The following is a 13,241-nucleotide window of genomic DNA, read 5'->3' on the forward strand; positions in this document are numbered from 1 at the left end:
GGACACGTGGTATGTATTTGCCAACACTCTGCTACTATAACCTAGAGACAAAATTGATCTCCTTTTATCTCTTTGAATGCGGATGCTCAACTCCAGATTGAAATATCAGCCCTCTCCTACTAGCCTCAAATAGAAATAGAGGACTCATCAGGGAGCAGCCAACTGTGGCTATAAGAACCCAGATCCAGCTTTCCTTTTTGGAGAGCATCTCATGCATAATTTGAAGAGGACATTTCCCTTAATTTCAGGGAGACTCAAGAAATATTGTTCAGCATGGATTCTTCTCATCCCCTCATAGCCAACCTGAAGACCCATAAATCTCCCCATTCTCACCCAGACCCATCATCATAGAGCTCTAGCATCATTTAGCTTGAAAGAGCCTTGGAGATGGCTCTTTCAAGCTAAATCCACTCCAGCATTCAGACGGGGCCTGATGATGCAGAGCAGACAAGACTATCAGCTCATGGGCCAGACCCCCATTAGCACATTAGCATATCAAGTAGGAGTTCCACTGCCTCCTTCAGGATGGAGAGCTGGTCAGTACTTACTGCCCATTATCCTTCTCACTGTTGGGCCTTCTGCAGTCATTTCCCTCACGATCTCATTGTCATCCTCATTGGCATCCAGCCAGCGATTACAGTTGAAGTTATACTTGTCCTTGGTCAGAGTGTTCATTAGGGTCATCTGGAATGAAGTCCTGGGGTGAGCAAGTGGGTGTGCCAGAGATATTCATCCATGCCCTGGAGGCCCCGTTCTGCTATCTCAGCTCAGGGATAGCAAGGACATCATCTAGAGATGACTCTTGTGGAAGGGGGAGTGACAGATTAATATTTATCCCTCTGGTCCCCACAGACCCCCAGGGGCAGAATGCAAGTCTCCTGAACACCTGAGCATCTTCTTAGTCTACTTTGGAAATCCTTTCCCCATCAGGAAGTCCCTGTATCCTCTGACCAAATTCAGGTCTCACTGTAACCGTTCCCCACCCCAACTCCCAACAGATATAAAGGCAAACTTATTTGACAGGGTCATTAGGAAGGGATCATTCTGGTTCCTCTCCCAGCCACCTCCCAACCCCCAAGATGGCGCATCTCACCCTTTCTAAATGCCATCCAGAACCAGGATTCCTTTTATCATGCCACGCCCGAATCTTATAAAACCTGCCGAGATCTGGGAGCTCAATCTATGGTGAAAAATAATAAGATTTGAGTGGACATAACCAAATGAAATGTGTTTACACTCATAGCTGACCCCTGCCAGGAGGGCACCTCCTTTGGGCTGTTTCTTCAACAGCAAGGATGGGTTTGCTTCAAGCCACCCTCATATACTCTATCCTCTCATGTCCCTTGTAACCAGTGGCACATGAGGGCGAGACAGCCATGCAGAGCTAGGGTTCAGCCTGGGCTGGCGAAACTGAACAAAAATAACTGACCCACAGTAAGATCCAGACTAAAGAAAATCTTCCAAGCAACAAACTGTCAGTAACAAAATCCATATGGCAGCCCTGCAAATTAGCACAGGCCCACAGCCCCAGGACTCTGCTGGGCACCGAAACAGACAAAAAGATCAATGCAGCAGTCATGCCCTTTCCCTAGAGGCTCACAGTCTAGCCGGGAAGACAAATACATAAAGAGCAATGAACTGAGAGGGATAACAGAAGCGCCAGCGGGGTGCTCTGAGAAGAGAGCTGCAAATTACAAATTCTTCTTACCTAAAGGTCAAAGCAGCACTTCTGCTGCCAAAACAAGCCTTGCTCTAGTTATATACATACTGGAAATTTAAAGCTGAATTTCTTTTAAAATGTTCTAAATTGTATACTTTCCCTTAAACTTGTCCTTAACACTCTAATTCAGTTCAAATCAGACAGTTTGACACTAACCGTGCTCGGAGTCTCTGTTCTACAATGACTCCCCAAGTCACTAGGCTCCTGGATGCCTAAAACCCTTCCCTACTTGCTTCATCCCCCAGGCTTGGTTCTGGACTGTTTGATTCAGATGAAGGACCAGATCTAAACTGTACCCCATCAACACATTGCCTATAGATCAAATTTGGCACTCCTTGCGGGGGCCTGAAGTCTCCACTGCATCTTTTTATCTTCAAACTTGATCCAAATCTAGCTTAGAAAACCAGGATCCCACGACAAATACCTCTTACTCCCCTTCCTCCTTGCTTCCTCCCTCCCACCTCATCCCACTTCTCTCCTACCCTAAACTTCTCGATTATGCCCGGTTTGAACCACTTGTTGTTGGGATTCAGGAGAATCTCATCAGTCCGCCCTTTCTGCCCATAAATCTGGATGAAGATAGGAGAGTTGGTCCCGGCTTTCTTCAAGTCAGTTGTCCAGACCCACAGGGACCAAGGGAATTCTGCAGAGACAGGTCAAGTTGCACTGTAAACTTTAAGAAGTAAAGAGATTTTCATGCTACTGGCAGGGAAGATGAGCAAATCAGAGGTGATCAGGACTGAAGTGCAGGTTACATACAAGTGTGTCCCTCTCTCAGAAACCCATTATAACAAGTGCCAAATTTAGGAAGCCAAAGGTTCTTTGCTATTTGAAAGATAACTGTAACGTTCCTTTTAATGGTGAAAGCCTACTAGTATGTTTTAAATAGGGGGAAGAGTTGACTCCACCCACCCGGTGTCTGGTACTTTCAGAGTACACTGTGTTCAACCATTCAGTTTAACATCTAGCCCATCACAGCAGCTTATTCATTTTGGGGACACTGGAGTATTTGCCTTGGTGCCAGGCGTGTAAATCTATGTGGCCTGTACTTTCAAGAACTGGGCTTCTAGGGGGCCCTCTCCCTTCCTTTCCAGAGGAGAATTGAGAAGTAGGAATGGACCCCCTCAAAGCTCTTCCCCAGTGATCTGACATCCTGGCCTTTGCTGGCCCTATCTGCGAATCCACCAGCCTCTGGGCCCCCTGCACCTACTTTTCAGCCTCTTCTTCCTGAGAGATACCATCTCGTAGAGCTGCCTCTCAATCAGCCCATCCGCCTTCTTCTCATCGAGCCAGTTGCTGCAAAGGAAGGTCTGCTGGATGCCAGTGAAAGGGCACAGAATCACCACCTGGGGAAGCAGATCACAAGTCTCCTGCAGCAGGTTCCCTAGTTGGGACCTTCTTGCAATGTTCAACAGCCTCCTCAGCCCTACGTAAAGGGTCGTTTGCATTACGACTCTCAAGAAATGGCACTTTTCTGCCCATTGCCCGTCTCATTAAATCTTAGATCAAGAAATACCTCCTCCAGGAAGCCTTCCCAAGTAGGTATCATCCGTCCTCCAATTTACTAGCCCAAATCTCAAACCTTTTCCTCTATACACAACACCCTCTTTGAACTCTATATTTCTTTATGCGTATCGTAAAATCTCGGTTTGAATCAAATTAACTAGAATAATAAATTAATTCCCTATATTTGTCTTCTGTGAAAAAGGTCATTCACGTAAAAGGTAATTAATATCTGGAATTTAATACAAAAACTAACTGCCCTCTTCTGCGCTTGATCCTCATTCAACCTTGTCTCCTGCACCCTCTCCATCTCTAGCCACATTCCGAACTCATGGATTTAGAGCATGGAAATCTATCTAGTACAGGCCACTCACAGATAGATGCCCAGAGGAATGTTCTTGGATCACTAGAAAATCTTCTATCAGCAAAGGAATTTTTACTCTCCACATTACTAGATTCTCAGCTTTACCTTCTTTTTAACTTGAAAACTAATTTGACCCTCCCATTGGTCAAGCACTTTGACTAACCACTGTCTTACTGGGTACTTGTTTGTTGTCCGCTGTTCATGGTTACTACAATTGACTGTAATTTCCTTAAATTGAATTATTACCCTTAGATGTACCCAGATATCTCTGAGAATTCAACTAATACACACTATATAACCATTATTACAGTAAGAAACCTAAACTTATAAGCACCAAACAGAAGGGAGATAAAAGATGGGGGGAGGGAACTGTGTACCCCATCAACCTTCCAGAGAAATTCTCTTCCCTAGAGAAAAATGATGGCTCAAAGCCTCAGACAGTAGCCCCCTCAAGCATTTTAATCCTATGACACAAATGTATTGGCAATTAATATAATCCACTCCAACATACATTCACACACAACATATAGAAACTCTGAGGTCCAAAAAGGGGAATGAAGTGCCCAAGTTTGCACAGTTAGTTAGTGGCAGAACCAGAAATATATATGCTCCTGATTCCTAATTATCAGTCTGGGGCCTTCTATACCCATCAGCAAGAATCTCAGAATTCCTGTTATGGCTGAGGTCCACTAGGACCCATTGTTGCACTCCATCTTTTATGCTGAAGATTCTGTGTGACCATGTATTCAGAAGTAGACCCAGACATAGGCAAAGATGGAGGGCAACCATGCAGGGTGATCCAGGGCACAGAAGGATCTAATCACCAACAATTTACTTAAAACCTTCTTTCTCTTCTCTGAACAAATCCTGCAGTTGTTTCCTCCTAGTTTACTCTTGAATTGTTCTCTAGTTGTTACATGTATATTGGTTAGTCTTGTCTTATCAACAAGATAGCAAACTCTTGGGAGTCTGAGGTTGTGTCTTCTCACCCTCTGTGGTTCCCCTGAATATAGTTCTAAGCAAATAGTAAGCATTTAAAAGTCCTTGTTAGAAGTTCTGCTTCTGTACTAGGGAGCCCAGAAAACTAGATCATCTGAAAAGCCTCCTGCCACTGCAAAATACCCAAAGGCTAGATAAATAACAGCAAATATTCTTTTACATTGCTGAGCTGCCAGGAAGTTACAGAGAGGCCACAAGAGCCCGAAAAATTCAGAGCAAGCAGAAACCAAGAGAAGGGCAGATGGGAATGCTAAAGTTGGTCCTACATGGAAAGCAAATACCAGACCAGACACTCAGAGACCAGGAAGTTAACAGCTATCTGAGAAGCAGGAGACGGGGCCATGGGCTTTGCAAAGTGGAGGATCTGAACTGGAAACCCAGAATAAGCAAAAACACTTGAAGGAGTTGCCCCCTCAGACAAAAGGTAGGTAGGGAAAAATCTGCAAAAGGAAGCCTATCTTCTCTGCCTTTGCTCCAGAGAGAAAATAATAGTATTCTGCCCTAAGAATTAGTTACCATAAGCTAATATATCTATTATGTATATATTCACACACACATATAGAGAGATGTATCTGACAAAGAACTTGTATCAAGAATATATAAAGAACTCTCATAATTCAATAATAAAAAGACAAAAAAAATTTTAAATAGGCAAAAAATACCTCACAAAATAAGATATACAAATGATCAATAAGGTCATGAAAAAAATGTTCAACATAATTGACCATCAGAGGCATGTAAATTAAAATCATTATTACATATCACTACACACCCATTAAAATATCTAAAAATTAAAAAGATTGACAATACCAAGTGATGGTGAGGATGTAAAACAACTGGAATTCTCATACGTTGTTGGTGGGCATACAAAACAGTTAGCCTCTTTGAAAATAGTTTGGAAGATGTTTTAAAAGTTAAATGTATATTTACAATAGGATCCAAAAATTCTACTCTACACTTATTCTTACTCCCCAAAATTAGAAACATGGCCATACAAAGACTTTTACCTCAATAGTCATAGCAGCTTTATTCATATAGCCAAAAAAAAAAAACCAACCTGGGAATGACTGAAACATATATGAAGAGTTGAATGGATAAACAAATTGCTGTGTAGCCTAACAATGGAATACTACTTAGCAATGAAAAGAATTACTAATACATGAAACAACATGGATGAATCTCAAAACCATTATGCTGAGTGAAAGAAGTCATACACACACACACATACACACACAGTGCATAGTGTATAATTGCATTTATATTAAATGCTAGAAAAGACAAATATCATCTTTAACGACTAAAATCAGATCAGTGGCTTCTTGGAGTCACAGAGATTTACTGGGAGGGAGTGCAAGGAACATGTTGGGTGATGGAAACGTTCTATATATTGATTCTGGTGATGGTTACATGTGTGTATACATTTGTCAAAACTCATAAAACTGTACAGTTTAAAATAGTGTATTTTATTTTATGTCAATTATACCTCAACAAAGTTTATTTAAAAATGAAACAACAGGGGCCGGCCCGGTGGCGCAAGCGGTTAAGTGTGCGCGCTCCGCTGCGGCGGCCCGGGGTTCGCTGGTTCGGATCCCGGGCGCGCACCGACGCACTGCTTGGTAAGCCATGCTGTGGCGGCGTCCCATATAAAGTGGAGGAGGATGGGCACAGATGTTAGCCCAGGGCCGTCTTCCTCAGCAAAAAAAAAAAAGGAGGAGGATTGGCGGATGTTAGCTCAGGGCTGATCTCCTCACAAAAAAAAAAAAAAAAAAAAAAATGAAACAACAAAATCAAACTGAATGACTAAAAATATCCCATATTGCAACATGTGGGATGCAGCTAAAGCACTACTTTGAGAGAAAATTATAGTATCAAGTGCTTATATGAGAAAAGAAGAAAGCTAAAATTTAACGAGCTAAGAATCCAACTTAAGAATTTAGAAAGACAGCAACAATAGAAATGCAGAGAAATTAAAAAGAGATAATAAAGTTTAAAACAGATATAAATAAAACAGAAAATAGAGATACAACAGAATATAAACAAAGCCAAACATTGGTTATTTTAAAGGACTAAATAAACAGTGAGAATGATATTTTAAATATCAAGAAGCCATCAATAAATGATGCTAGGAATGAAAAGGGGATCATAATTACAGATGCAACAGAGGTTAAAAGGATAAGAGAACACCATACATGACTTTATGGCAATACATTTGGAAAACTACAAATATACAAATTCCAAAATAAATATAGCACATTAAAATAGGTTTGAGAAGAAACAGAAAGGCTCCGTAACTCTATAACCAGAAAACAAAAAAAAAACTGTTTTTTAATCAGTAATTTCACACGCGCACACACACACACACACACACACATAGACAATCCCACATAATTTTGCAGGAGACTGCGACCAAGCATTTGGCGACCAGATCACTGTAATTTTCTACACCCTCTTTCAGGAGAGGGAATACTTCTCATTTCATTCTAGGATCAAACCTGTCAAGGACTACATGAGAAAGGAAAATTAAGGGCCAATGTCTCTCATGAACATAGATACAAAAATTCTATATAAAATGTTGATAAACCAATTCCAGAAACATGTAAAATTAAAATCCATTATGACCAAGTTTGGCTTACAGAAATTCAGGTTGATTTGCCATTAGGAAATGCAGTCATATAATTTACCAAATTAATAAATAAAAAAGAAAAACCATATGACTATCTCACTAAGTGCAGAAAAAGCATCAGATAAAATTCAACACCAAATCATAATAAAAACTCTTAACAATACAGCAATAGAAGAGGATTTCCTTAATCTAATCCAAGACTCTATCAAAAACTCTCAACGATATAATTAACTAAATAAAATGTTAGAAGCAGTTCCTTTACAATCAAAAACAAAACACAGATGTCCACTATTAACCCTTCTATCCAGCATTGCACTGCCCATGTGGTCAAATAAGAAAAAAAATTTTTTGAAATATAAGTTTTGGAAAGAAAGAAACCAAACTGTCATTATTCACAGACAATATGCCTACCTACAGAGAAAATTCCCCAAAAATCTATAGACAAATTATCAGAATTAATTACAGAGTTTAGCAAGATGGCTATATGTAAACTCAGTGTACAAAAAGTACTTCTATTTGCACATCAGCTAGAGATAGTTTAAAAATATGATTTTAAAGAGACATAATTTGTAATAGCAATGAAAATGTTAAGGTCTTTATAAATATATCGAACAAAGACATACAAGATCTTTATTGAGAAAAATTTAAAACTATATTTAAAAAACATTAAAGGAGACCTAAATTATAAGAGGTATAACATGTTCATAGATAGGAAAAGTCAACATAGTAAAGGTGAAACCTCCTGCAAATAAATCTACAGATTCAACTGAATTCTGCTCAACACAGTTCTTCACGGAACTTGGCAAGAAAATCCTAAAATTTCTGTGAAAGAGTAAAGGGTCATAAATAGTTAACCCTTTCCTGAGGAAGAAGAATAAAGTGGGCAAATTTGCCCTGGCAGATGCCAAGACTTAGTATAAAGATATAAAATGAAGACACTGAGTATTGTATTAGAGCACTGATAAATTAAATCAATAAATGGAACAGACTAGAAAATTCAGAGGCAAAACCATACCTTTTGGGAATTTGACATGTGGCAGAGTTGCCTTTTCAGAAAAGTGGAGAAAGAATTACTATTTAGTAAATCAGTACTTCTCAAACTTCCTTAACGATAAGAATGATCTAAAGCACTTGTTAAATATCCAGATTTCCTGGAAATTCTGATTCAGTAGGCTTGGGTTGGATCCCAGGAATCGATTTTTTAAAAGAATTCCAGGTGATTCTTAACTTTACTCAAGTTTTAAAAGCCCTTCTTTAAATGTTGCTTGCTCATTTGGATATTTATACAGAAAAAAATAAAATTGGATCCCTATCTCACACAAAAATCAACTCCTGGAAGATTAAAGATATAAATACGTAAATGGGAATACCAAACTTCACAGTTTTTAGAAGAAGATATAGGAGAATGTCTTTATAGCTTTAGGATAGGTAAGATTTTCTTTCAACAATAAAAAATACATTAACCATAAAGGAAAATATTGATAAAATAGATAACTTTTAAGTTAAATCTTCTCTTCCTCAAAGAACACTGTAAACAAACTATGAAAGATATTTGAACATATACTATCAACAGAGGATTAACATCCAGATTTAATAAAGAACTCCTAAAAATAAACCCAAAGATCTATCAGTCAATAGAAAAATCAGCAAAAGGCATGACAGGGATTTTACATAAAAGGAAACATGAATAGCCAATAAGAATGAAAATATGTTCAGCTTCAGTAGTAATCATGAAAATAAAAAGTAAAGCTACAATAAGATCATTTCACAACACCCAAAATGGTGATAGTTAAAAATTCAGACAATATGAAGTGTTGACAAGAATGTATGGAACAAAATCTCTCTTACACATGGCTGTTAGGAGAGTAAAATGAAGCAACTACTTTGGAAAACAATCTGGAATACTTTGGAAATACAATTATCCTGTAAGGCTGAAGATTCACTTATTTATGACCTAAAACTTCCATCCTGAGAAGCTCCTGCAAATTTGTACAAACATATAAGTACAAGAATTTCACGCAATATTGTTTATAACAGCAAAAATCAAGAAACAATCCCCAAATGTCCATCAATAGAAGAATGGACAAATCAAGTGTAATCAATTCATGCAATGGAATGGATTGGAAATGGATGAACTACAGCTTCTGTTATCAATTCAGATGAATCTCTAAAGTATAATGTTAAGTGAAAAGTGTTAGTTACAAATAATATACACATAGATTAAATTCAAAATAGTGTATGATCTTTGGGAGAGAGAGCATTATACGATTGTGGAAGGACACAGGAGTTTCAAAAGCATTGGAAATGTTCTATTTCTTAAGTTCGGTGGCAGACAAAATTGATGTTTGTTTTTTATCATTCTTTATATCTTACTTTTATTATGTATATCCTTTAAAGCATAAATATTCCACAATATAAACATATGTTTAAAAGTATTTATTGATTGAGAGATTTAATAGCTGAGGTGAAACACCACACCAGAAATCAAGATAGTCTATAACCGCCAACTAAGTAAATTTGCCTACCTCCAGATAATCTGCCCTGTTTGTCCCTTGGATGCATGTACAGAACAGGCCTCATTCCAGACCATCAGCAAGACAAGATGGATGGGCACGACACCATCCAAAATGCCCAGTGAAAGGGAGTGCCTGTGTGCTTGTAACTGGTCCACAGGAAGTGGGAAGTAGGATTCAGATCAGAGTTTGTATTTATATGGAGTTAAAGAAGAGAGGGGTTGAATCAGGGAAGGGTCCTCCCAGGGGCATCCCTTACCTTCTCACAGTACCAGCCTCTGTTGACGCCCACGTTGCCATGTCCGATGGAAACCCGACTCAGTGGGCTGAGGAGGACAGCCAGCTCTATGTGGAAGATGTCTGTGCGGCCACGGTCAAACACGCCGCCCTCCAGGAAGATTTTCCCACTGTTCTTGTTCCCTCTGGCCCCGTACATGACCAAGTAGATTTTGGATTTGGTCCCAGCCCCCCGGACATCCCCAGTGAAGACGGTGACAACATATGAGATAGCTGGTGTGGAAACAAAGGGAGAAGAAGAGGATTCAGTGCCGGCTGATTACATTATCCTATCCACCTTCTCCCCTGCCCGGCTACCACCTCCCTAGGCCCTCCATCCCTCCTCCGTACATCCTCATTCCCCCAAGTCCTCCTCCCCCAGATGACATCCAGTGCCCCTCTCAATTTCACTTCATCTTTTTCAGAGTTTGTGTGTCAATGTATCCAAGTTTAGTAATAAACTGCAGGTATTATTACAGGAAACTGCCAGCCCTGATTACAGAAACTAACAAACTATTCTTCGGTTGGCTAAGAATAGTACTTATTATTAATGCTAATTACCAAGTGCATATTATTAATAGCTGCCGGATGAATTCTATTGAGTCTAATTTAATTATAATAGTCAACTCCATTAACTTTATTTATAAAATTTATATAAGAGAGGAATTGCCCTGTCTAGAGGAGATTTATATTCAAGGCTATCTGATTTATTTAGCTTGCTCTTTGTTCATTATTTAAAAACACAACTTTTAATAGTCCTCCTTCACCGCCTGACATGGTGGGGAGAGGGAAGACTGAGGGAGGGAGAGAACACAGTGGGTTGGGCCATTTGGGGTTTTGGTCAGTCAAGAGGCAATACGAGGACATGGAGCTCTGGGGAAGAGTCAGCCAGGGGAGATTAAACTCTGAGATGGGACAGAGTCAGAGAAAACACCCACTACAAACGTTTGGACAGGAAACTCTGCTAAGATCTGGCCTCATTCTTTCCTTCTGTCCTGGAGTCCAAGGCAATGGCACTTTAGTCCTTGTTAATTCCCCCCACCCACCCTTCACCCTATCCCAAGCCCCACCCTCATCCCCTGACCCCAGAGAAATAAAAATCCCAAACTTCTTTGGGAGCTGGCACATGCAACTACATGGATGCACTATTCAATCATATATTTACACCTTCTTTTGTTCAATGTTTATTGAGTGCTTACTGTACGCCAGGCCTCAGGGAGAATATGAAGATAAAATGGAATGGCCACTGCTCTAAAAGAGTGGGTCTCCAGCTTTATTTCTCCAAAACACATGGACAGGTGGTGTTCTCACACAAGACATCCTCCCATGGCCTCAGTTACCAGCAATTCCCAGCCTCTAACTGCCATTTCTCCTCTTCCTCTACCTCTAGGAGGCAAGTAATAGTAACATGGTTAAACGGGTTACATTACATCCATTCTAGTATTTGTTTTTAAGTAAATAATTTGCAAACTCTAGTTACAAATGACTTGTGACACACCCAACAATGGTCAGGCGAGGCCAAGGTGCCACAGTGCTGAAGCAGAAATTGCTGGAGCAGAGGAGCATTTGGTGTCCTAAACAACAGCCATCAAAGTCTGCCCAAAATGTCTGGAGGAAAAGAAGGAGAAATTGCTCTGTCTAGAGGAGGTGGAGGAGGGTTCAGAGGAAGTGACTGGAAGCAGGAATTCGGGAAACACAAAGAGAAATGGCATTATAAGCTGAGGAGAAAGCATGTTTCAAACATAAAGAGGGGGAAAGAGTAAGGCAAGCAGCTAAGAGAGGGGAGAAATGAAGGCATGTGGATGGGGTGGGGGAGACTGGAGGGGGTAGGGGTGAGATGGGAGCAGAGAAGAAGGCACATGGATGAGGTGGGAGGAGAGTGGAGGGGGTGAGGGTGAGGTGCGAGCAGAAAGGAAGGCATGTGGATGCCATGGGGGAAGAGTGGGAGGGGTAAAGGTGAGGTGAGAGCTGAGTAGAAGGAGTGTGGATGAGGTGCCGGGTGGTGCAGGGAAGAGTGAAAGGTGTGCAGATAAGGTGGAGGGAGATGGAGGGTGTGTGGAAGCGGTAGAAGGTGTTGAAAGATTCTGTGATATGGTAAACCGGAGCCAAATAGTGGAGCCATTCGTGCCTTGTACCCCAGAACTCGGAATTATTCTCTGTGCAGTGGTGAGTCATGGGAGGTTCTGCTGTAGAGCACCTTCTCAGATGTGCATATTCACCAACATCGATTTTCTGGAACATCCATGAACTTCCATGCTGGGAGTTGCCAGTTTTCCATGGCATTCACATGGGGTAGATATTTAGGAGGCAGACAAAATCCTGAATCTGTCACTTGCCAGCTGTGTGACCTTGGACAGATCTCAACTTCTATGTGACTCAGGTTCCTCATCTGTGAAATGGGAACAATAACACTTCCTATATTCTAGGGCTATTGTGAGGACTAAAGGAGATGAAATAGGTCAGGTGCCTGCAGAGAGCCTGGCACATAGTAAGCACTCAATCGTAGGAGGAGTTAAGAGTAAATCAACATCCTCATAAATGTCCACACGTATCAGGAGTTCACATTCTGACTTCATCCTACAGATAACTCCTTTTGCCCTGGGAAGTTAAAGTCTTCTTGGGGGCATCTCTCCATCTCCTCTGGCATCAGCAGAGCCCCAGACACCAGCCCAGAGGGACAGAACATTTTCAGGAGCAAGAAGAATGTTGTCTGAAGACACTTGATTGCAGGCCTCCAGGCCCACAGAAGAGAATACTGAACCTCAGACAGAAAGAGAAATATTAGCCAGTTGGGCCTCCCCTTTCTTCAGTTCTACCTGTGGTCTCAGCTCCACCCACTAAGATATCCCTTTGAATTTTTCCATCATCTTCATCCAAGGCCAGCCAGCGGTTAAGAGGGAAGTCATATTTTCTTTTGTTCCCAATATCTTCAATGACAATCTGGGAAGGAGAAGAGAGGGAGGGAATGTTAAATGTCATTGAGGGCACACCTGGTGATTGAATCCAACACCTCCATCACTTAAGTGTACTCTGAGAACACACTCTCATCTTCTTAGTGGCCCAAGGAAAGCTTATCACGAGGACACACCTGTTGCAGGAAAACCTTGCAAAGCACTAAGAGTCACACAGGCATGGCTGGTAATTTCCTCCTACGTGAATTACTGAGCCACTGTGCCCTCCTCTGCTGCAGATCATTTTAAAAAATTGAATGCAAGAAACTTGGCAGGATGTGCCCTATGAGAC

General features: G+C 40.8%; 1 protein-coding gene across 2 annotated transcripts in view; it reads right to left on the reverse strand.

Annotated features, from left to right (window-relative positions):
- LOXHD1 (lipoxygenase homology PLAT domains 1) overlaps positions 1-13,241 on the reverse strand; it is a 176,503-nt gene that overhangs the window by 106,246 nt on the left and 57,016 nt on the right. For both annotated transcript variants that reach the window (XM_058556571.1, XM_058556570.1), the window contains exons 7-12: positions 12,815-12,938; positions 9,982-10,232; positions 2,931-3,066; positions 2,203-2,363; positions 1,094-1,180; positions 549-684 (exon numbers count right to left, since the gene is read on the reverse strand). In XM_058556571.1, coding sequence (XP_058412554.1) covers positions 549-684; positions 1,094-1,180; positions 2,203-2,363; positions 2,931-3,066; positions 9,982-10,232; positions 12,815-12,938 — 895 coding nt within the window. The remainder of the gene's footprint in view (positions 1-548; positions 685-1,093; positions 1,181-2,202; positions 2,364-2,930; positions 3,067-9,981; positions 10,233-12,814; positions 12,939-13,241) is intronic.

This window comes from Diceros bicornis, chromosome 16 (genome assembly GCF_020826845.1).
Source record: "Diceros bicornis minor isolate mBicDic1 chromosome 16, mDicBic1.mat.cur, whole genome shotgun sequence".
Lineage (NCBI taxonomy): Eukaryota > Metazoa > Chordata > Mammalia > Perissodactyla > Rhinocerotidae > Diceros > Diceros bicornis.